Below are 27004 nucleotides of genomic sequence, written 5' to 3' on the forward strand. Positions count from 1 at the left end.
GCAATAAACATCTGAGTAAATGCCAGGACTTTCTGACAACCAGCGACATGCAGTTTTGAGCATGATCCAATGAAGCCTTTCACTGCATACAATTACGAGAAGACTGAAGTTGTAGCATCTACAATAACCCAAATCATCCACAAATTCAACCAAAATGGATCATTTAATATTAGGCGGCATCCCGGGGTACAAAAAGCAAGAAACGTTCAGCCAGACCGATACGTTTGGTCTTAAACATAATCGATATTGACTCTGATGGGTGTACAAAGGTCACGAGAGTTCAATGGTGATCACGGTAGATCCTTTGGGACAATTTTAGTAAAGCACCATTTGCGCAGAAATTGTTAAAGAGCACCAAAGTCTTTCCTCAGTGACATCTTAATGGCCGTAAGGCGTAAATATTGAATTCTGTTGACCAAAAATCATTCAATGTTACCCAAACCCGTCAGTAATGGTTACATTGACATTTGGCACCAATCTTGGCCAAAAGTCATGTGTTTCGCCCGATTTTGGTCCGATCGAGCAAATTTTGCATCAGATTGGACATGGTTTAGACGATGAAAACCACCACCAATATCATAAAGTCAGCTTGAGTTTGATATGCGGGACAAGTGGAACAACATTCCTCGAGATCACATTAAAAGTCCGGGATGATCAATTTCACGGCGCTGTCGAGATTGCGCTGCACAACGGGGTTGTAACATGTTTTGTTAGGACTGTGAGTTGATGATTCGACATTGGATGTTTCGTTTACCTATAGCGTCTGAAAGATGACAATGAAACATTTTTGTTTGATATCTATCTTTTGTTAGAATTGTTAATTTTCAAGAACAATTTATTTTGAAAGATTATCATTTCTTATATAAATTTTATTTTGGAAAAACCAAGTGTTGCGTTTTCATTGGCACTCAGTATATATCTTCAAATGATTTCATGGCAATTAGTACAATTATATACAATAGAAAACTTCTAGTTTAGATGAAGAAAAAAAATCCAAAAAATATATACTTAAAACGTCGTTTTCATGTTCTTGAAAATATATAAATAAAAAATATTTCATATGATAAATTTAAACTTTATTTGACAAAATAAAGTAGAATTCAAAAATCAAAAATGTTAAATGAAAGTACACTGTGGAAAGTGCAAACCCTCAAATGCATATTACGGTAATCTATTCATAGTGGAGAAAATTTTCAGTAGTATATGATAGTTATCAAAGGTACCGGTACCAGGATTATAATTTAGTACGCCAGACGCACGTTTCGTCTACATATAAAGACTCATCAGTGACGTTCATATCAATATATATATATAAAGCCAAACAAGTACGAAGGTGAAGAGTATGAGGATTCGAATAATAAATTTGTGGACAGACGTCACATTAGGAGGAATACTTAGATTATTGATTATCTAAGAGATCTTTAAAATGTTTTAGTCCTCACACTCCTAGAGTAGTAAACAACAGGTACCACAATCAAATAAAATTTATATTTGATTGCTGATACATTAGAAGCTTAAAGAACTATAGTGTTGAGTATTACACCAGTAGCAATTTAAGTTGTTTATTAGAACACTTGTTTTATTTGGATAAATTTAGAGATCGAGGTTTAGATAGCTATATATAACACAAGGTTTGATCTACCATTGTCTCCATAATAAAATGTCTTCACCAAGTCAGGAATATGACAGTTCTTATCCATTCGTGTGATGTATTTGAGCGTTTGATTTCGCCATTTGATTAGTGACTTGTGTTATGAATTTTCCTCGGAGTTCGGTATTTTTGTGATTTTACTTCTTTTTAAGGAATAAATTTTTAATCTTTGGTTGAGTTCCAAAGTAAGATATAAACAGACCGTCCAATAGTTAATTTTTCATGTTTATTGTTATATAGTGTATTGTATATATCTATATAATGTATGGACATAAAATGATGTTGTTTTATTGCCTACTAATCAACTGTCAAAATATAACCCAAAAGAGAAATAAACATCTACGAATATCTGCCAAACTCAAGACAAAAAAAAGGAAAACCAAAAGGATAAACAGGAGTCTACATTTTTTGGGGGATGATCGAGTTTTAAGACGAAACGTGTAGTTGTACATAATCTTAATCCTAGTATCGATGATGAGTTCCATTTATACACTATAAAGTTATAGAAAAATAATACGTTATAGATTTGTTCAGTTGATCTCAAGAAGGTGAAGTATATCAAGGAATGAACAAAGGATTAAAATATACACTTCATAGTAAAAGGACATAGAGAAACATTCATTGACTTAAGAGAAAAGTTTACAAATCCACTTCAATTTGTATCTTTGACAATTCATAATAAACCAACTCTTACTACATTTTGACCAATTCCTACTAGCTATGGGTGCATTATTGGTGTAATTTATTTACCAGTATTTGAAACCAAAATATAATAATATTTAGTTTGAAGCAAGTTATTATGGTTTAGAAAGTATTGGCTAAGAGAGACGAAAGATATCATAGGGACATTCAAAAGACACACAATATAGAGAATAAGACATGCTTCAGAGGGGTGAGCAGATTCTCTTCATGTTTATTGGTGTCATTACTATGTTCATAGTTCATTAATAATCATATTATTATATAATTGAATACGGTATTTGAATATTGATGTTGTAGTGTAAAATCATTGATCTTGGTTTAAACGAGAGTTCAACAAGAATGTGTTCATAGTACACAAATACCCCATACACACTTTCATTTTCAATGTTCAATGGACCATGAAAATGGGGGGCTCTAATTTGGCGTTAAAATAAGAAAGATCATATCATCAGGAACATATGTACCAAGTTTCAAGTTGATTGGACTTCAACTTCATCAAAACCACCTAGACCAAAACATTTAACATGAAGTTGGACAAACAAAGGGATAGACGAACCCAAAGACCAGAAAACATAATGCCCATAAATGGGGCATAACAAATGAATTTGCAGGAACTCATTTAAACCTTATTTTGCGATGAAATATATATGCATCACTTTTTCCTATGTGGTTTTAAACAACAGTTTGTGATAAAAAATAGTTAAAGATTGACTGTCTAAATTTCTTTTAATAGAAATAACTAAGTTTTCCACAGGACCTGTATTTGTAATAAATCAATACTTATAAACTCATCATAGATACCAGAATTAAAAAAAATGAAAGTAGACACATTTTTTTCTCTTTGAAAGACTAACCAGTGAAGCTCGGTTCAAAAACATTAAAAGAGTCAAATAAAGAACGAAGTTGAAGACCATTGAAGACTAAGTTGTTACATTTTCTATTTGAGGTTTAGGAAAACATCAGGCATCAAATAAACACTAATCATTATTATCTATAAATTGTATTATATCAAAGTTCATAACAATTTTGTGATTAACAAATATATATCTATCTAAATTCTGATTTACATAATATATTCAAAACATTTTAAAAAGCAATTCAAATCTTTCGAATCAAACAAACAAAGACACTTGTATATATAATATACATAACAGCAAAGGTTTACAGTATACAATGTTACAATGCAACTATATACCACTGTAAAACAAGACTAGAATTTAAAGACAGACATAAAATTAAAATAAGCAACAACAGAAATATTAAACTAAGCCTTAACATTTGTGAACTATACAGAAGCAAAAGGGGCAATACATGATTGAACCTATTGAGTAATATAAAGCTTGATTATACTTTTTTAATTTAAGCATGCATTGAAAAGTAAAAATATAAATATACCAATGTGTTAGGAGAGAAAAAGAAAAAAAACACTGTTTCACAAACATATGAATGCAATTTTATGTTTCTTCTTCTCAATTGCTTTTGTTTGCCTGAAAACAACATTTGGTATGTTAAGATATGGATTTAATTTATTCACTGTGAGTAAACATACTGAATAAATTGCCAGAAAAGTCATGAAAAAAATAATTCTGGTATTTTTTTAAATTTATATTTTGTATATTATTCTATTCAATTTTTTAAAGGTTCAAAGGAATTATTTTTCTGTAAATTATCAAAACAAAATAAAATGAATAGATATTTTTGAAGAGTTAATAACACTGAATTGGATATGAATGTCAGAAATGTTGGCTTTACTTGCACTCCTCAGCCAAATATATATTCCTGTTCTATCAGACATGAGATTTAACAGAAATGAATAAAAAGTATCAGAACAATTACCCTGTATAAATTTGCTACATCTGATTATCTATAAAAATCACTACATTTGTTCATTGCATAAGAATTGTAATTACAATTTCATCAGTAATTCTTCATACTGTTTTCGAACAACATTGCAAAGTCGTCCTCTGTCTGTGGTCTTGGTGACAATTTGTTGACTCTATGCTGAAATGTAAAAAGAAAACTGTGTAAAGACAAATAAAAGTAAAAAGAATATTGTGTTAAGACAACTATCAGTAACAGTTCAATTTGAATGTTGTATGCAGGTCCGTAGCCAGGAATTTTCAAGGTGGAGGGTATTTGGACTCATGAACTTGACTTTAACAGTCATAATTTGAACAAAACGTTGACTTTAACAGTGCTAATTTGGTTTTACCAGGGCTACAGGTATGATATGATATAAATGAAGAGTTGTTCATTATGTTGAGTTAATGTCAATGACACTGCACTGCAATAGCATCTAGAGGTCAGAGTGTTTCTTGAAAACAAGAGACACTTGCTGAAATGTTCTGCCTTCTTTTCTGACTATTGGTTTTAAGAGGAAAGTCTTAAAGATAAAGGTTAAACTACAAGTTTCACATAATCTTCACATTTTTAAAGATACATGACAATGAGGTCAAGGTAAACTTAATACTGTCAGACAGACATGTTAACCTTGCAATTATTCCATACACCAATATAGCTGACATATTGCTTCTGGTACTTGATGAAATAGACCAAAATACAACAACTTTACATTAACAAATGAACCATGAAAATGAGGTTCAGATGACACAAGAGTGATAGACTTTTTAACAACTTAAAATCAGTCAGTAGACTAAAATTAGTTAGGGCTATTCCAGAAAAAAATGTATGGGGGGGTTGGAAGGCACTTTGTAAAATTATACATGGGTGATGGGTATCAGAGCAACTTTTCACACTACAATGCACTATAATTCTTAATTACAATTGTCTGGGTGGCGGGTGCTGACAAAAACTGCCTTCCAACCCTCCCATACATTTTTTTCTGGAATAGCCCTTAACCCATTGCTTTTGGCACTTGAAAAACCATATTATTCCTTTTTAGCACATACCTGTGGTAATGTCCCCTTGACTAGAGCAGGTATGTCTGCTGATGTGTATCCAAAAGCAGCCAGACCATCAGGCATTTCTAAGTCTTGCATGATTTGTCTAAGTCTGTCTGATAAAATTGGACCAGCATCTTCCTTTCTTTTATTTGTGATATCAACACCTGTGATGAAAAAAAAGTATAATTTGTGATCATGGCAAATCTATGTGTATAACTTGGTATATTTTTTTTAATTTTCTCTTTATTTAAATCATGTCATTATTGTTCACAACTGTTTTTCATAATTTCTATCATTCTATTACACATCAAATCATTTTTCTTTTTTCCCCCTTCCAAGCAATCATTAGTTTATCATTTTTTCTTTATTCCTAAATATGCATTAAATATTTGCCACTGGATATTAACCATCTAAAATTCAATCTATATTTATTCCTATCATGTAAACCATAGTTTACACCATTTCTCTGGTCACAAAACTGTTGTTAATGCAATGGAATTTTATGTGGCTGTCATACAGGTAATAGGTTTAGCTAGCTAGAAACCCACATTTAATCCACAAATGTCTAGATAAGGAAACGCCTGTACTGAAGGAATATGACAGTTGTTATCCATTCGATTGATGTGTTTGAGCTTTTGATTATGACATTAATATTTTTCTTGGAATTCCATCTTTAAGTTATTTTACTTTTTTCTTATTATCAATAGGTTACACAGTTCATGCTGTTTGTGCCTTTAGTAATATCATAACTTTCTGTTTCTTGTAATATTGAGCAAACAATTTATCATGTGTTAATTTGTTTACCTAGTGACATTTCATAGTTGGTTTGACTTAGTATCAAGTTAAAGTGTTAAGGGGGCTTGCTGATCTTAATCATTTTTTTTTATTTAATATAGGATTTGGCTTTATTTTTTCTATAAATGAACTTTATCTTATACTTAATAGAAAAATGAAATAAAACAAGAGGCTCTCAAGAGCCTGAATCGCTCACCTTAATTATTTTTGGTTAAATCTCTCATCAATGATTATTTTGGCCTTTCAATTTATTTAAATGTTCTTTGAATCGTCCTATTTTCTATTTTAGCCATAGGAGCTATGTTTCTTGACACACAAGGAAATAAAATATAAAATTTATACTAGATACTCTGAAACTCATTTAGCCCAAGTTTGGCTGAAATTGATACAGCAGTTTCAAAGGAGAAGATTTTTTAAAGTAAGTCAACATGATGAACAAATTGTGAAAAAAGTATTTAAAGGGCAATAACTCCTTAAGGGGTCAATTAACAATTTTGGTCAAATTGACTTATTTGTAGATCTTACTTTGCTTAACATTTTTGCTCTTTTAACAGTTTTTCTGTATCTATAATAATATTCAAGATAATAACCAAAAACTGCAAAATTTCTTTAAAATCATCAATTCAGGGGCATTATACCTGAAAAACCAGTTACCCAATTCGGCTGAAAATTTCAGGACAGGTAGACCTTGACCTAATAAATACTTTAACTTCTTGTCTTATTTGCTTTAAATGCTGGAGTTTTTGAGATATAAGCCAAAAACGGCATTTTACCCTGTGTTCTATTTTTAGCCAAGACGGCCATGTTTTTTGACGAAATATAAAACAAAAGGCTCTTAAGAGCCAGAATCGCTCACCTGAATTTTTTTGGTTAAATCTCTCATCAATGATTATTTTTGCTTTTCAATTTATTTAAATGTTCTTTGAATCGTCCTATTTTCTTCAAAAGCAAAAAAAAATCATTTTCTCCTATGTTCTATTTTAGCCATAGGAGCTATGTTTCTTGACATGCAAGGAAATGAAATATAAAATTTATACTAGATACTCTGAAACTCTGAAACTCATTTAGCCTAAGTTTGGATGAAATTGATACAGCAGTTTCAAAAGAGAAGATTTTTTAAAGTAAGTCAACATGATGAACAAATTGTGAAAGAAGTCTTTAAAGGGCAATAACTCCTAAAGAGGTCAATTGACAATTTTGGTCAAATTGACTTATTTGTAGATCTTACTTTGCTGATCATTTTTGCTGTTTACAGTTTATCTTTATCTATAATAATATTCAAGATAATGACCAAAAACTGCAAAATTTCCTTAAAATTACCAATTAAGTGGCAGCAACCCAACAATTGGATGTTTGATTCATCTGAAAATTTCAGGGCTGATAAATATTGACCTAATGAACATTTTTACTCCATGTCAGATTTGCTCTTAATGCTTTTGTATTTGAGATATAAGCCAAAAACTGCATTTGACCCCTATGTTCTATTTTAAGTAACGGCGGCCATGTTTTTTGACGGATCAAAAATCAAAGCACACACTTTGTGCAGGATAATCTAAGGAACAATCATGCTAAGTTTTAACCAAATCCATTCAATAGTTTCAGAGGAGAAGATTTTTTAAAGTTAGCAAATATGATGAACAAATTGTGAAAAATTGTCATTAAAGGACAATTACCCCTTAAGGGGACAATTGACAATTTTGGTAATATTAACTTATTTGTAGATCTTACTTTGCTGATCTTTTTTGCTGTTTACAGTTTATCTTTATCTATAATAATATTCAAGATAATGACCAAAAACTGCAAAATTTCCTTAAAATTAACAATTAAGTGACAGCAACCCAACAATGGTTTGTTTGATTCATCTGAAAATTTCCGGGCTGATAGATCTTGACCTAATGAACATTTTTACCCCATGTCAGATTGGCTCTAAATGCTTTCGTTTTTGAGATATAAGACAAAAACTGCATTTGACCCCTATGTTCTATTTTAAGTAACGGCGGCCATGTTTTTTGACGGATCAAAAATCAAAGCACACACTTTGTGCAGGACAATCTAAGGAACAATCATGCTAAGTTTTAACCAAATCCATTCAGTAGTTTCAGAGAAGAAGATTTTTTAAAGTTAGCAAATATGATGAACAAATTGTGAAAAATTGTCATTAAAGGACAATAACCCCTTAAGGGGTCAATTGACAATTTTGGTCATATTAACTTATTTGTAGATCTTACTTTGCTGATCTTTTTTGCTGTTTACAGTTTATCTTTATCTATAATAATATTCAAGATAATGACCAAAAACTGCAAAATTTCCTTAAAATTAACAATTAAGTGGCAGCAACCCAACAATGGTTTGTTTGATTCATCTGAAAATTTCAGGGCTGATAGATCTCGACCTAACGAACATTTTTACCCCTTGTCAGATTTGCTCTAAATGCTTTCGTTTTTGAGATATAAGCCAAAAACTGCATTTGACCCCTATGTTCTATTTTAAGTAACGGCGGCCATGTTTTTTGACGGATCAAAAATCGAAGCGCACATTTTGTGCAGGATATACTAAGGAACAATCATATTAAGTTTCATTCAAATCCATTCAATAGTTTCAGAGGAGAAGATGTTTGAAAAATTGTTAACGACGACAGACGACGACGGACGCCAAGTGATGAGAAAAGCTCACATTTCCTTTTAGGAAAGGTAAGCTAAAAATGGGGTCACAGTACATTTACGCTCACAATCTGCCTTCGAAAGGAAGCATACATTTTTTTAAATGTCCGATGAGTAGAAAAAGATATTTTAATTTTAATGCCAAAAAATGGCATTTTTGCACCAAAGGGAGATAATTTGAAGCTTTTTCAATGATATAAACATTTCAATAGTCATCTGGGGCCAACACATATTGATTTTTTGGAATGATTTTTGTACCATATATGATAAAGTAACAACTTCTCAAGGTAATTAATAAATTTGTAATATTGATTTTCATACATGTGAACCGCCCGACGGGAGTACAAAACTCCCGTTTTCAGGGGTCTCCTCCCGTCCTCCCGTTTAGGAGAAAATACTCCCGTGTATAAAATATTTCATGAATGAAAATTTTCAGACGCCATATTTGATCATTTCTTACTACTGTACAGGTGTAATTGACACCTGTGTTAAATTTTACCTGTACATCAAAGAAGATGTATAATTATATGGCCTCACTTGACAGCTTGGGTGTCAAACATACTGGTAATCAACGATGTTTACCTCTAGCTAACTGCCCTTGTGTTAAAAAAAACCGATGTGTATTGGGAATATTGAAATACATTTTTGTTACTTCCCTTTGTTTTATCCTGTTTTCAGTTATTTTGCTTTTAAAAATGTAAATTGTAAAAAGGCTATAAATGATTAATATTTTTATCAAATAATCATAAAAGGATGTTGATTAAATGAATTTAAATGTTTTGGGACAAATATAAAAATATAAATTTATAAATTATTTTATCAATCTAGACCTTCTTTCAAGGATTAAAATAAAGTTTATATTGTAAATCTGTTTATCAATTTGACCCTACAATTCGATATGTACATTTAGACTAAGGTAAATGAAATTCCTAGTAAAACCCTAGTAAAACCTTGGAATTAAATAGTAGGTGATGATAGTAAACATAAGATTTTATTGTGTAAGCTAGAAATAGCAAAACATATTACACCAATGAAGTCATTTTAAGTTTTCTACAAATATCTTTTTATATGACTTTCATAATGCTTAAAAGCCATACAGTACTACTGTTAGTGTTTGTATTTTTTTTAATTAATTTATGATGTTGCAAATATACATTTAGAGCTATTTCTTTCTTATTTGTCTATACATTTACCAATGATAAGGAGATGGAGACATGAATAAAAATCTATACAGATACATGTAAGCTGAATAAATATAATGATTAATTTGCAAGCAGTGAACAATCATTAATCAGAAACAAAACAAAGCAAGAAACAGATTCTTCTTCATATTTTAATTTATTCAAATAGAAAGGCAATATTAAGGGTACTATAAACATAACAATTTGATGCAAATTTGAAGAAAAAACACAATTTCTACATCATATGGTTAGTTTACGACAAAATTAATGTCGATAAAAAACCTCCTGATCTGAGTCCTAATCTCCTGACCAAAATTTCCAAATCTCCTGATCTGAGTTTCACAGTCCATCACATGTATGGATTTTTTTTCTCAAAATCTGATACCCGCGACCCTCCTTAAGTTTAACAGAAAGACTAGTGTAACCTGCCTTATCCGACATCTGAGTATTCCAACATCCTGCTTTAACCCACACATTTTCATGGTCCCAAAATATGCCTATCCTTGGAGAAAAAATCTTAATATTTCAACAACTTGCTTAATCTGACCTTTTTTTCAGGTCCCCCTGCGTGTAGGATTACCCAGATTACACTGGGGATAATTTCCAATACCTACCTAAAAACTCTGCTGCCTGTAGATGGCGCTCTGGACAAGCTGGGGCAGTGAAGTTGAACACAGCAGGAGCAGACACTATAACAGAAAGTCCATGTGGCTACAAGAAAATAAAACATGGGTGATTTAATGTCAATACTATGGTGAATTCACTTTTATTCTTTTAGATACCAATTTTCATTGAATTTGTATGAACAAGTGTATCATGATAAAAATGTTAAACAAATGAAAAAATTTCTAGAGGTAAGTATGCTGACTTCTACAAAACTATGAAGTTAAATATCCATTTTTTTTTAATAATTTTTTTTGAATAATTTACTGTATAATATTAAATTTTCATGTGTCTAATTTTTTGAAATTCTTATTTACCACAAAATGTTTCCTACCAGAACACTTCACGGCTCATCAAAAAGAGTCAATATCTCTATAAATGTGCTTTAAATTGAGGTTTTCAAATCTTATATATGTAAACAAAAAGTCTCTGTTAGGCCATAATAAATAATAGGTTTGTTTGCCCAAACGCTACCTACCCAGAAAAAAGCTGCCTACTCAAATTCTTTTATTGTCCTGATTTGAAGAAGTTTTTTTTTAATCAAATAGGCATGAAGAATTATAAACATCTGATACTTCAATTTATTTTTTTGAAGAAAAAAAAATGCCTACCTACCTACCCACTGTCTCAACCTTTGGGTAGGGTTTGGGCAAACCAAATTTTTTTTAAGTGTGGCCTAATAAGTGATAGTGGACCAGTTTAAACTTTTAACAAGTGACTGAGTGTGATCAATTGTGATAATATAAAACCAGAGCACTTTAGAATGAAGGTGTAAAAACTTATGAGTCATCAAATGTATTCAAAGAACTGAATTTTCAAAGAACCTTCTGTGTAAAAAAAAAGACATGTGTTACCACAAGAGCCTACATCACAAAAGGCTAAGTTGGACAAGATCTTTCAATTTCATTTTCTCTTAACCTTTTTTATCATATTAGATTTAAATTTTGTATGTAAAGTATTCAGGAGATAATTGTGTTGTATTTTAAGCTCTGACAGCATCAATTGGTGATTTGATGGTCACAAATTAAGTTTACTGGTGAAGTGTTAACTTAGTCAGTCAACAGGTTTTTGCGACCATCAAATCACCAATTGATGCTGTCAGAGCTTAAGGATGTACTTAGGTGAGGTTTTGGAATTTGTGTCAAATGTTCGAACTCCTTGGTTTTTTGTCATACAATACAATATAAAATATTTTGCCCCATAACACCCATTTATTTTTTCATATTTATAAGACTTAATAGCACATGAAAGTCATTTTCTGAAATTTTAGAAGATTCTTAATTTTCTTTCTTTTTTTTTGAGACCTAATAATACCAATGCAAATATAAGGTAAAAGTCAGAGTCAGCCTTTTCCCGCCATATTTTAAATCTCAAATATCTTGAAAAGGAGGTCCATGACCTATTAATATTTTTAACTTATTTTTATCCTTAGTTGATGCTCTACCAGCTAATAGTATCAATTATAACTTCTTAATTTATTAATTTTCACCTTACCTCACCTAAGTACATCCTTAAAGCACAATATTGTTAGCTTTACTTTCATGAAACTGATAAAAAACAACACTAAATCATACATCTTTTGCCCTTACATTTTCAAAGCATCAATTGTGAATTGATACCATGAAAATTTGTGACTTTATTAAATCAAAGCGATCGTTACAAACAATGATGCATTAGAATTATCAATGGATCTTACCACCATAGGATGATCGTCATCATAATCTTTGGATTTAAAATTCTTAACCAGTCCTGAGATTGGATATGACATACCATGGCTGTAATATAAAATACAAAAATATCTTCATTTCAAGGTTATAAGTTCACTGCTATACAATGACTTGTTTGAAAAAAGAATTAAATCTCTGAATGGTTTTTAAAATGACAATAAAATTAAGTTTGTTAACCAATTTATCAGATCTCAAATGTATAAAATTTCAAACTTAATAAAATTCATAAAATTCATATATTAAATCAAAAAACTTACTTCACAATTTCATAACAGAGTTAAATTACAAATAGCTTCATATATCATATTGACTAAGAATTGAATTACTGGTAGTTCTTATCATACTTATGGATAAAGTTTCAAACAGTTATAGTGGCTTTAGAACATGTTAACAACTACAATGCATAAGTCAACTCAAAGCCAAATACCAGCAGGAAAGCTTGAAGCATTGCATCAAGCCTAAACATCCCATTCCTACCAAACAGCTCAGAAGTAGCAATTGAAGAATTTCAAAAAAGCACTATTTAAGACAGAAGATCTTGCAAGGGAGATTACTCTTTCTCAATCTTTTATGTGTTTTACAATAGTAAGTTCCATCAATGATTTTTATGCATTAATATGAAACAATAATCTGTGTTATGTAGTAACTTAGAATATATATTTATTATATAAATAAGACAAACTTCAGAAATTTCTCATGCAAAAATAATACATGCAATCATAAACAGTTGTTCAAAATGTCGGTTTGATAGTAAACAGGTCATTTAAATGAACTCTTATTGTGTATTAAATTCTATTTGGAAACAGCTTATTCCAGTTTTTTAATTTGATTAGTTCTTATTCCTACCATAAATGGGTTCCACTATTACCAAACCCAATACCAGCATAACAGCTTGCCATGTGCATTTCTGATCTAGCCTCGACATCACCTTTGTCGTAAACAGCTCTGAAGTAAAATACGGGAAAGTCTCAAAAGCGAATTTTTGGGGGAAATATTTATGAATCCATTGATCACTGTAAACTGCACTTCTGACATATATTATTTAGATAAAATCTACATTAACTACACATTTTTGTTTCAAGAACAGCATCTTTCTAAATCATGATCTTCTGGAAAAAAGATGCAGAGAAAAGGCTGGAATGCATAATTTAATCATAAGTACTCAAATTCAGTAAAATGAAACAGGTACAAAATATATTAACACTAAACTAAAAGTATCAGAGAATCAAATGTTGTGTGAGCTTTATCATTTCAAAAGAATTTAGAAAATACTACATGCATAATTTAATCTTGCTATCAAAATTTTAAATGCAAGGTATTCTTTTTGTGAAAACTGTAATGTCATAATTTTTGGCAATTTTCACTGATTTATAATTTAAAATATCTATGACATGAATTTTAAAAGTCAAATTCCAAAGATTTGAATGTATATATAAATAAAAATCTATTTATTCCTTAATAAAAGTAAATTACATATTTTCCCTTTAAATTAATTCCTCCATACATACTGTGGATTCGTTTATTTTTGTGGGTACCAATTTTTGTGGATTAAGGAAAACTTGCATATTCGTGGATATTTAATTTCGTGGTTTTGCTGAAGTCTCTATACAAAACCTTAGGAAATTTGTCATTCATTGAACATTGAATTTCGTTGTTTACCTGTACCCACGAAATCCACAAAAATTGGTATTAAACAAATTATTATGAATCCCAGGGATCTCCATGGATGAAAATTGAACCATGGAGGAACTTTCACCATTACAAACTGTGTCTACGCTGTACAGTGTAGCGTCATCGGAAGTATTTTATCCCTCCATACAAGGAATGGTGAACATGCTAATTCATTGCTTATTTAAATTATTTTTATTTGAATTTTCATTATAGAATTAGAAGTTTCAATATTTTCATTTATTGCCGTTTTTAACCATTCAAATGCCAAGTCCTCATGGTCCCCCCTTAGTCGAGAATGACCAAAAGCTGTCATGAAGGTCCCCATGTAGATTTCTTGTGTTTTTGGTAATAGTTATGGCGGTTAAAAATCATATGATGTGCCATCATGTGGAGCTTGTTTTTCATGGACACTGAAGCCATTACCGGTATGGCTGATTTGCAGCAACAACAAAACGATTCGTACGGGTTATGATAAAGGTTAAAGAGATTTGTAAAGCAAACGTTGACAAATGAAGAGGTTTTTAATGACTTTATCTGGCAAATTGATGCTGTGCAACATGCATCTTTCGAGTCTGAATATAAACCGGAAACGCGGATGTATCAATTTGATTGTAACATACGAAATGAATTCGGAATAACGATACGATATTTCTTTACAGGAAATATTTAAGTTGTTACTTTTAAACTTTTAACGTAATTTTAAATTATCGTTACAGCAGTACTCGAGTTATTTGCGATGAAATAATATTTACTGTTTTCCGTCTTATTTTGTACTTCTTAAAAAGGGGGATGCTGATTGCGTAAGTGAAAATAAAGCACGTGTTCGACTTGTTAAACTATTTTCTTTGTAACTGGATTATTAATTAATTTATTTAATCTAAATTATCATAATCATTTGCTGAAACTTAGTTGATTAATTCCACAATTGGTCGTCTATCCTCAGATATTATTCTCCTGTCTGGTTTGTTGATCTACCTGTCCAAGCTCAGGTACAAGTGATTAGCGATCTTAACCCTCAGGCGTTAGAACTGTATTGGATTATAACATAAAAAGCCTAAGGGTTATGCAATTACATGCATTTGATAATAATTGATAAAAAAAATGGCGTCGGGCTACAAAAAACGATGAAGTTTTGAACGATGGCGGAAGACAGTTTAACGATGGCGCAAGGCAATTTAACGATGGCGCGAGTCATTTGACGATGGCGCAAGACATTTGAACGATGGAGGGGCGCCAACGTTTAACAGGCCATGGAGATCCCTGAATCCACAGTGGTACAAATGATGCAGATATTAAGTTGGTGACAATCAGTTACATACATGTATTAAAGGAAAACAGTCATGCTGTTAATCATGTTAATCAATATTAAAATAAAGAGAATTGGTAGGCTGTTAGTTTACCATCACATCTACAATTCTAGAAAGTATTAAAAGTACAAAGTCAAGGCAAGCAGTAACATACATAAACATGATAACAAATGCTCATGTAACCACACAATCAGAATTATTGCAATTGTCATTACAGTTTGGAATGACTTTGATGCTATCAAAGATATCCATTATGTATTTTCATTGAAAAAAGAATTTCCAAATTCTAACAAAAATTGTTGAATTTTTTGTAAAAAAATATTTTCCCAATTTGACAAACTTGAAGAAAAAAAATCAATTCCATTGTTTACCTTATTTTGGTACATTTTTCAAAACACTTAAATGATAAGAGCAATAAATCTATCAAACTATTGTGAATTCATTTATTTCTTCGCGAAGACCAATTCTTGTTGATTTTCAAAAAATTGCTTATTTGTTGCTATTCAAATTTGAAGTTTTACCAAAGTCAAAAAACAAGAATATTGAAATTTAGTATTATGTTGAACATATTTGATTTCATGATTTACCTGAATCCATGAAATGCAAGAAAATTGGAATACCACACATAAAAAGAATTCACAGTAAGCAAGCTAACCAATAAAAATGGAATACATTAAAAATATAGATTAATTCTTTGTAATGGTCAATCTTAAATAAAACACATTAAATTGGTCAATTCATCTAAGGATGAATTTGACCATGACAGTTTCAACCTTCTTTTTGAATAATTTCTTTATACTTTGATATGTTTTATTATAATTGGTATTGATTATAGCATCTATTTGGCAAGAACTGTATTTAAAAAAAGTATATTTTCTTAGCCATTAATTTTTGTTTAACTGTAAATGAAAATTTTAAGATAAATAATTAATGTATTCCATCTTATCACTTCCAACCAAAGAACCATTAAATGAGCAAAAAAAAATATAAAGAAACATGAATTGTGGTATTCAGTCGTACCACAAATGAACACCTCCATTACCAAACCCAATGCCAGCATACGCTGATGCTAATCCCATATTTTGTCTGGCTTCATCGTCGCCTGCATCATAAACTGCTCTTTGAATTGAAATATTAATTAATTTTATTAGCTAATATTCTATCAATATAATTTAAAAATAAAAAAACATGAACAACACTAAATAAAAAAATAACAAATGAAATACTGACAAATAAGAAATAAAGGTGTACATAAAGTTATATAAAGGAAAATTACCACTTAATATTGTGAATGCAAATTTTCATTTTTGACAATTTGAAACTGTCAGATAAATAAAAAACATTGTTATATTTTCTTGATTTACACACATTGATTTACAGAAGTAATTCTTTCTTCAAACTTCAGTCTATTAACTTTGACCCCAAAATTAAAAGAGTCTTTATCACTTTATGGGGAAAATTATCAAAAACAAATATATTGACACATACCTGCCAACTGTCACTATTTGTGGGGGATTTCTCACATGGAGGCTCCCAAATTGAAATTTCGAAAGAGCAATTTTGTCCACAATTTGAAACAAAACAATTAGTTTTTCAATGACTTTAGACTTATAAAAGTATGAAGAAGTAAAAAAAAAATATTAAAATGTATTTGAAGGCCCCCTTGAAGGTTTTTTATGACTATGACAGCAATCTTGCACGCAAGATCTTATAACCCAAGTTTCAGTTAGCATATGCCTACCTTTTAAGATATTTGTTTGTCATCTTTAAAGCATGCATGCACCAGATATCACTGATTGGATTGCAACCTTGGTAGGCGGGTCTTAAGTTTGGATTGGAAGGTCTTCCAGTTACTCTCTCTCTGTATGGTATTGCTGTATAAGATTCAATAGCATGACTGAAAAACAAAAAAATAACATTAATATTATGTACACTGTTCAAAAGTATCATGTTCATTAAATGATTCTCTCAAGTCTATTTTCAAACACTTGTTTCAAAAATTTCAATAGTAGTAATAAAATATTATTTAAGACATTTCAGCCACTGGCCTTCTTCAGTTTCTTAATCTTATTATTTACAACTTTTTGACACTGGCCTCCTTCTATTTTTTTTAGATAAATGGCTGAAATGTCTTAAATAATGATTTATTACTGCAATAATATTTTCTAATAGATTTTTATTCTTGACCAAATATCTAGGTGTTTTTTTTCTGAACTAACCTACCATAACACATCTATACCGCTGTAAGCTGCTACTCTTTCTGGCATAGTACGTAAATGTAGAGGGTCTACAATACCTAATGTTGGTCTAATGGCTCTGTTGGATATTCCTATAATAAAGGTAAAAGAATGTAAATCATAAAAGTCCTCATTCCATAAGTCAGAGTTATTTCCCTTGGATTTTAATATAGGCTGACCATACCTGCCAACTGTCACTATTTGCGGGGTATTTCCCCCATGGAGGCTCCCAAATTGAAATTTTTAAATAGCAATTATGTCCACAATTTTAACAAAACAATTAATTTTACAATGAATTGAGGCTTATATAAGTTTGAAGAAGCAAAAAAACAACATAACACTGTATTTGAAGGCCCCCTTGAAGGTTTTTTAGGAGTATGGCAGCCATCTTCCACGCAAAACCCCCATGGGCATTTTGAAAACTTGGCAGGTATTTAGCTGGTTTTAGTATTGCTTAGTTGAATAGGAGTAACATCCCTTTAGGATGCAGTTTGTTTTAATTTTTAATTGTTCTGTAAGAGTTATTTCCCCCTTAGGAAAGGCCTTTTTACTTACATCTTAAATTCATTAAAATACTATGGATCAGAGCTCCAGATAAGCTGCGTATTTGCGTGATCACGCAATAAAAATAATTGAAAACCCAATGCAAGTGTTCATTGCTGCGTTCTTAAACCCAATTCATTCAAAGAAAAACCCAATTATTTGTCAAACCATGAGTTCTTAACGCTTTAAGTCGATATTGTATGCGTTATTTACCCTTATCTATTACATAGTCGTCGCGTAAATCTATTTATGTAATATTGAAAATTTGGAAATGTCCTTTTGTTCTAAAAAAAGAGCGTTGTTAAAGGTACACATGGTGATGAAAACATTTCGATCTTCTCTGTCTTTATCTAATTATCGTTAGCCATTGCGTCATAATTCTTTTCGTACTCCTCGGGATTGAACATAACACTGACTTTGCAATAAATTAAAACGAAAGTAAATTTCCGGTAAAGATATTGAATAGAAGCTGTTCAAGCATGTTTGAGTTTCTTTTTGAGAGGATTATGATGTTAACAAGACTCAGCTAGTGTTGTCAGGAAGCGTCGCTTGAATGCACGTGGTCGTGCAATGGCGAATTCAGGCGTGTTTGCGTGCTTAAATTACTTATATGAAGTCAGCATCGGAAACCAAAAGTTCTGATATTAAAGGGACAAGTACATTCAGATTTATGTAAATAAAATTAGACAAAAAAAATGTTTATTTTTAGTTCAAGAGTATATATTTATTTCATTTTAGTTAATGAGTTAACACACACATTCAACATCTTCAATATCGATTCCTGTTAATAAAAAACCCAATACATTAAGGAGCTTGGTGGTGAAAAACCCAATTTGATATTTGTTTGAGGGGTGAACTGGAATTAATAATGCAATTAAAAAACTATTTCACTCAATTAAATAAAAAATGGAGGGGTAAAAACCCCAATTTGTGAATTCTTATCTGGAGCTCTGATGGATTCATTAAATTTGTGGATTCTAATTTTCATGGATTGATGACAAAAATGTAGATTAGGTGATATTAGATTTCGTAGTTTTTTGGTCAAAATCTGCATACAAACCTATAGTAATTTAGTATCTTGTTTAATATTTAAATTTGTTTCCCTATACCTAAAAAAAAACCTACAAATTGGTATCTTAAGAATTATAATGAAACCTGACAATCAAGATGATTGCAGCTCAAGTTAAGACATGATCTATAGCAGCTTATTGGTCCTTGTTCTTAAAGTTTTTAATTGAAGTGTGATCTTTAAATATTGTCATTATTGGTACTGGTATTGATTGTATTTTCCCTTAAGGTGGTACCTAACACTACAGGGAGATAACTCTGTAAAGTCAGTTAAACGTTTTTATTATGTTGTGTAGTAAAAAGAACATTAAGCTTCTCAATGTTCAAAATCGGTTTTTGTCAAAGTGTTATATAACCAGTGTAATTTTTCTGACAAAACGGTTGGTTCAAAATTTTTGAAATTTTTATATTTTTGTTTAAGGGTCAAAGTAAATACTTTGACAAAATTTTATGAAAAATAAACGAGCCAAATTAATTTTAGTGAAAGTGTTGGGCACCACCTTAAATGAACATTGATACAAAATATCCATAGTAATTTTAAACAAGACATGGTGAGTAATTAACAAAAGAGTGCTTATTCTATGTCAGGCTGTTGAAGACAACCAGTATAATAAAATCATTTACTTTTATTCATATATTGTAACAAAGTAAGATTCAAACCTGTTTTGGATTTCAAGGGGAGATAATCAAACACTGATGTTCCTGTTGTCTCACTCCCAGTTCCTGCTGTTGTTGTTACTGAAACAGATTTATGGAATTAATGTATTGAAACATTACTAGCAACAACAAACAAATACATGACAAATATTTAAAGAGGACTAGCTAACAAAATTATAATGGATACTGCCTGTACCCACTCTGTTAAAAATTGAAATTTTCTACAAAGACACAATTATATATAAAATTATATAGATTATCGAAATTAGTATGGCGTTCATTATCACTGAACTAGTATATACTTGTTTAGGGGCCAGCTGAAGGACGACTTTGGGTACAGGAATTTCTAGCTACATTGAAGACCTGTTGGTGACCTTCTGCTTTTGGTTTTTTTCTATGGTCGGTTGTTGTCTCTTTGACACATTCCCCATTTCCAATCTCAATTTCATCAATTATGATGGTCAATAATAATCATGAAATATTAATCATTGTTAAAAAATTAGTTTTGTTAGAATTCTCAAAATAAAAACAAAGCCAAATTAACCACATTACATTACCAGCTGATTAATACTGAAGATATCTATTATTGAAACTGTTATTTTTGTCCAAAATAGTTTGGTGGTTCACAGAACATTAAATCAAGCATAACATTTAACATAAAACTTCTTGGCAATTAACATTATAAAACAAAGCACAAAAAATTATTGGATGTTTGGGACAAAAAGGTCTCGTTCTATCGGTCCAATAAGAGTCACTGGTTTCTAATGACTAACTTGGTGTTCAATCCTTGGTTAACTTAGATCCTCCCAATAACTTTACTTTTTATTTTGTGTACTTACTTGCAATAAGTGGTTTCAAGGTATGAGTTACAGGTAAACCTTTGCCAATAGGGGCATTGACATAATCTAACAATTCTGCTGACGGATTGCTGGCATACAAATTGGCTGCTTTACATGTGTCCATCACTGATCCCCCTCCTACACAAATATACAGGTCAAATTGTTCTTCCTTGGCATAATCTATGGCGGCCTGAAAGCTGTAAAACAGAAAAGGATACACACATTTTTACAGAATTAAAAGATATTAATATAAATATAAGATGATGCCCCCCCTCTTGCATATAATATTATAAAGGGACATAACCTACGAACAATATTTTATTTAATTCTTGAGACAAACTAAAGTTAGAGAAGGGAAACGAAAATTTCAGCATGTTTTCTATTTGTCAAGGGGCATAACTCTAGAATGGTAAAAGTGACATCACCAAAATTCAAGTTTGGTCTGTTTTTTATTGTAATAATGTCATAACATTTAAATGAGGGAGGCAAACTAAAGATAGATAACAGAAACCAACTTTGTTCAAACAGACAAGAGTAAAACTTTACAGCAGGGGCATAAAAATATCATTGAGTCAGTGACTTTCTATCACATTTTCAAGTATGATGAATGTAAAATAAATTTATCAATTGTTTGTGTTTAACACGACTGTCCCCACTCTATGCTCTCTTCTTAGGACCAGTTTTCATTGGTTAAGGAACATATACACCAATAGATATAGGAAGATGTGGTGTGAGTGCCAATGAGACAACTCTCCATCCAAATAACATTTTTTTTTAAAAGTAAACCATTATAGGTCAATGTATGGCCTTCAACAAGGAGCCTTGGCTCACACCGAACAACAAGCTATAGAGGGTCCAAAATTACTAGTGTAAAAGCATTCAAACGGGAGAACCGACGGTCTAATCTATATAAAAAAAAAGAGTATATAAAACACAAGAGTTTGTACTTGCCTTTCATTGGTGGGTTCCACTCTTACATTGGAGTACAGTTTATAGTTGACTTTATGATCATCCAATGATTGTAGAACTGTTTTTACACAATCTAAATCAACCAGATGTTTGTCTGTCATTAAACATACTTTCTTAGCACCAAAGTTATTACAATCCTGTAAAACAAAAAGGCCTGGCATTACAATTATTATTTTGTACATGGAGGTTATCATGTCCTTGCTAAAATATATGTAAATAACCCTTCCCAAACATCACATGTATTACAGTAACCAATGACAACTACTAGTAACTGCTTGCCTCTGTCTGGTCATTCTCTAAGTAGAAAAAAATGCATGATAGTGCAGTCAGTTTTCTGTTGGCTGATTGTTAAAAATCAAAAACACTCATTATACTTTGGAAATTTTCATCAAATTTTCTAGGCTTCAATCAAAGAGCATGATAAGGCATAATTCAGTATACATGCATGTTATAATACACATTTGTTGACTCAATCATGTAAAACTTTCTCACCCTAAAACTTTACCAAATGAGAAACATTTTGAATTTGAATAAACAAATGATTTAAAAAATACCAATTAACAATATGAATGTTACCGGTAATAGATTCTGTGTCCACACTTCCCTTACAAAATTCTTTGTCCACGCTTCCCTTACGAAGTTCTTTGTCCACACTTCCCTTACAAAATTCTTTGTCCATGCTTCCCTTACAAATTCTTTGTCCACGCTTACCTTACGAAATTCTTTGTCCACGCTTCCCTTACGAAATTCTTTGTCCACCTTTCCCTTTTAAAATTCTTTGTCCACACTTCCCTTACGAAATTCTTTGTCCACGCTTCCCTTACGAAATTCTTTGTCCATACTTCCCTTACATAATTCTTTGTTCACACTTCCCTTACAAAAATCAGACACTGCTCTGCATTGGTTCTGGTAATTATTACATCAGACAATGAAATTTAAACTTTCGAATTTTTATTACAACAAAACTAAAGGATCCAAATAGGTCATAAAACAGAATAAGAATGTTGCATTGTCAGTATGTTGGTTCCCTCCATAAAATATTGAGTATGCCTTCAAAATATGCAAGCCTGTCAATTACAATTGTGTACCAGTCTACACTGTCAGATCCTTATTAGGTAAGTATGGTCACATGACCTTTATTTAAATCAGATTGACCTATAACCTACCATTCCTACTTCCTTTGTTACTCCTTCTCCATATCTGATGTTTGAGCAAGCCATCTGAAAAATATTATAAAAGTGCATCATTTCACATTCAGTGGTTAATTATGTGTTTGAAAAATCCTCGTGTAATAAAGGTGGTGGATTCTATATTTCATTTGATTTTTGGTTGATTTTTGGCTTTCCTTTATTTTTCTTAACCTATTGTTCTATACTTTGTATATCATTATATATATCCCATACCAACCCTTTTTCATGAGATCAAACTTTCTGCTAGATTTATAAAACATCATATAATTACAATTTTTTTTGATTTCATAAGTACATTTGAAGTACAATGTATGCAAAATATCTTACATAAAAAAGAAGATGTGGTATGATTGCCAATGAGACAACTGTCCACCATGTCCACAAGTGACCAAAATGACACACACATTAACAACTATGTATGTCACCATACGGCCTTCAACAATGACTACAGCCCATACCACATAGTCAGCTATAAAAGGCCCTGATATGACAATGTAATACAAATCAAAAGAGAAATGTCTTATATTTGTGTAAAAAGGAAAGAAACAAACAAAAATCACCTCAAATGCATATTCTTTCTCTGCAGCGGAAGTCCCATAATGACCTGAAAAAAAATCAAAGATTCATTTTTTACATCAGCATGAAACCCATTTTTGTACAGTAAATCCAGAAAATTGTTGTCTAGTGATTCAATATTAACCTTTGCACTTTTTGAAATGTGCTGACTTTGCCAAATTTTAAAACATGTTGGAGTCTTTAGTGTTTTTTACTTCATATACCATGTATACCTGGCAACAAGCCTTTGACATGGACCCATTAAAGAATCAAATTTTAACCTAATTGACAAAGTTGAATTCAGCATTTGTGTTTTGAGGGGACCACAAAATCAAAGAAAATTGGTACTTCACCAGCAATATGACTTTCAAAGATTTTTTTTATTGTTAATGTTGAAGACTCTATGATGTCCTCTACTTGTTTTCCTTTCTCACTTTGTTTTAAGTTTTCAAATCTGCACAATTTTGTACAATGCATATCCCTGTGGTAATAAAAATTGTGGTTGTCTAATTTGTTATATATATCTTAAGTTAACATCATGAACATGCTCTACATTAATCATATTTATGTCATTTGAACTGAAATAAAAATCAGATATATACTTTATATACTCTTGAAATACCTTTTAATTGAATCCCAGCTATCTCAGGTTGATGAAATTTTCTGAAATCATAAAAATGTATGAATGTTTTATTCATCTATCCTAGCTACATACAATGTATACAAGTACATGTACCATACATGGCTAATGTAATTTTCTTGACAAATATGGTTTTCAATGATTGAAAAAGGAAATACAAATTGCAATGTCAGCCATGTATAATGATGTAGTTGTGAGGGAAAATAAAGAATTGAAGAAGGCCTATGGTCGAAACATCTAAAAAATATAGTTTATTGATATAATAATTATATAAATTATAAAATATGGTTTTAGTTATACACATACACAATACTTTGTACCACATCTTCCTATATCTATTGTAACAAGAAATTGTCTTGCTTCATTGAAGACCTGTTGGTGACCTTCTGCTGTTGTTTTTTTCTTTGGTCAGGTTGTTGTCTCTTTCACACATTCCCCATTTCCATTCTCAATTTTATTGAACATGTTGAATATCTGGAAAGATATACAATGCATTCTACTGCTTTTAAATTTTTTAAAACATGTAAAATTGAGAATGGTATATGTTTGTAAGGCCAAGCAAAAAAGTATGTGTGATTACTGTATCCCTACCTAGCCTAAAGCTTTTTTGGCCATTTTTGATTAAGCACTGTTAACATGGTTAAAGTCACAATGTTGCTCCCAGTGATAAATGATCTACATGTAGGCTCAACATGCTAAATGTAAAATAAAATTAAAAATTAAAAAAAATCCCAACCTTTGTTACTACCCTATTTTTTCCCAGAATGTGACAGTTAACACACATACTTTTTTGTTTGGCCTATATGTGATCAGCAAATCAAGATTAAGAAAAGGGGGAGACTTAATTGAGATCCAAAACAAGTTTTTCTACAGGTATACACTACAATTATCTTTGATCTATGAAAACTAGTTGTATAAATCTGTATAGCCATATATTTGACATTTGAAGTACTTTACCATGTTTTATAATTCACTTTTGACTGCCTTTCAACACATCCCCCTTTTTTCACCTGAACTATATGTCTGCCCCTCCCCCTTTTGATAGTTCTAGATCCCTCAATGATAGCAACGAATGACATTTTTATAATAAACATTTATTGTCTGAAAGAAATGCACTACGATATAACTGTGCTATTGGCATGATTGGGCCATATGTAACCAATTTTTAAAATACTTTTAAAATAGTGAATTTTGCATGTTTTGCAAGAATCACCAACTTGTCAGAAATGAGCATCCTTGAATTTACCTTGTACAAACTGTGCGTAGTAGCCGAGAAAATCTGGAAACACTTGTAGAGGCCATTTCTGTGTGCTGAGACACTTATTCAGTAGCAGGGTAAAGGACAGGTAAACTAAAGATAACAGAAAATTTAGGTCACTAAAAATTTTAACAGCTGATTTTCATTGTGAAATTATCTCCCATTGTCATCGTATCAAAAACGGATGAAAAGTCATTTGGAAAACGTACGGTGTAATGTTCATTTAATGTTTGATTTGTTGTCGCTCTGGAAAAAAGACATACATTTGTAGAAGTTTGTGAAGACATAACTTTATTTCTTAGTTTCAGGTAGATTAATGGTATACCGCCTTCTTGGAATTATACTATCGCAGTACACAGTCAGTCTAGTTATTTTCTCAAATCTGCAAATTTAAAGATAAATGTTTGTATTTATAGGAAAAAACTTCCTGATGCATTGCATTGATAAAAATATTTAAACAAAAACCTAACATTGGTGTTTTAGAATATTTTTTTTTCAACTAAGCTATTTATTAAAGGGAAATTAACTCTTATAGTAAGAAAAATTATACTGGAATGATAGGGAATTTTTTATTTTTACATGTACCATTTTTAATCCTTTTTTTTCGTAAAACATATAAAACCTATATTTTCACAATTTATTTCAAAGTTCTTAGTCATCATTTCTTTTTATACACAAACATGTATTTTGTCATGATCATTCTAAGCAAAGGAGTAGGTCCGGTAAAGGACCAATTTTGGCCTCAAATTTCAGGTTCATCTGACGAAAGATTTTGTTTTAACTGATTTAGTCATTAAAAACGATCCGATTTAAGCTCAAATATGTTAAATCTACCAAAATTCCGAAAAAATGTCACTTTTCAGAAGGTTTTTGTCAAAAATGCAACCTTTATATATGTTATGTATTTTACATTTCAATATTAAGGATGAACACGAATGCGGCCACTTCCGTTTTATACGAAAAACGTCTGAAATCTATCTAAAATGCTATCTTGAATAGTGAAGATTTCCGTAATTTAGCATGACTTAACATGCTTAATGGTGCAAGTACGGCCGATAAATATGTACATTGCATTGTCAAAAAATGGCCATATTTATGTAGCAGAAGCATTCTACTGTCAAATTAATAACTAAAAGTTTCTTTTTTGGGACGATCAATGCATTTGAATTGGAGCACATAGTTGGACTCCCCTTTTAAAATGGCTGGATCTTCCCCTGCGATTTTATGCATACAAATATGTGTTTTCAGTAAATAATGAACATGTTCTTTATTCAGACCATCTTGATGCGCTTAGAACATAAAAATACCGGTAACCTTTTTTAATGAGGATATACCGTATTCTTCTATCACAGTTTCTTCAGAGATTACATTTATGTGAACTATATATTGACCTGGAAATAAAACTGTTATTAACCTGTACGTGTCCTTGAAATAATTAGGTTTTGTTTACCTAAAGTACCTCTAATCAGATAGTAAAAGATACCGGTCTATAAACCGACCTTGGTAACAAAATAATGTGTTGTCCCTGTAAGCTAGACCGTTGATTCCACTGAATCCCCGTCCGTGGGATTGGACACACGGTGTTTTTATTCACGATTTATATGATGTGTTTAATATTTTTCTCAGATTACATTGTTTCCCACACTGTGTCATGATAATTCCCGTGAAACCTTCGGCTGTATACATTCACGGATCCATGGATAGGGGGTCCGGGGGTTAGAACCCCCCTTTTTTCGACGATCAATGCATTTGAATGGCAGCATAAAGTTGGAACCCCCTTTACTCTGG

The 27004-nt window shown here is 31.3% G+C and overlaps 1 protein-coding gene across 2 annotated transcripts; it reads right to left on the bottom strand.

Moving 5' to 3' along the window:
- Window positions 1–3420: 3420 nt before the first annotated feature.
- LOC134690955 (hydroxyacid-oxoacid transhydrogenase, mitochondrial-like) lies at window positions 3421–25402 on the bottom strand. Of its 2 annotated transcripts, none has more exons than XM_063551130.1 (14): window positions 25205–25402; window positions 23941–23981; window positions 23324–23367; window positions 22740–22793; window positions 21556–21710; window positions 20605–20801; window positions 19769–19846; window positions 17484–17589; window positions 17002–17157; window positions 13129–13227; window positions 12252–12330; window positions 10507–10603; window positions 5263–5420; window positions 3421–4354 (listed from the first exon to the last, which is right to left on the bottom strand). In XM_063551130.1, exons 1-14 carry the CDS (start codon window positions 25258–25260, stop codon window positions 4271–4273), a joined length of 1404 nt encoding a protein of 467 aa, XP_063407200.1. In that variant the 5' UTR covers window positions 25261–25402; the 3' UTR covers window positions 3421–4270. The 2 variants fall into 2 exon arrangements, with proteins under 2 accessions (XP_063407200.1, XP_063407201.1); XM_063551131.1 differs by lacking the exon at window positions 13129–13227 and adding an exon at window positions 16281–16379 and having other exon boundaries at window positions 3424–4354.
- Between the last annotated feature and the right edge of the window lie 1602 nt (window positions 25403–27004).

This window comes from Mytilus trossulus, chromosome 11, assembly GCF_036588685.1.
Source record: "Mytilus trossulus isolate FHL-02 chromosome 11, PNRI_Mtr1.1.1.hap1, whole genome shotgun sequence".
Classification (NCBI taxonomy): domain Eukaryota; kingdom Metazoa; phylum Mollusca; class Bivalvia; order Mytilida; family Mytilidae; genus Mytilus; species Mytilus trossulus.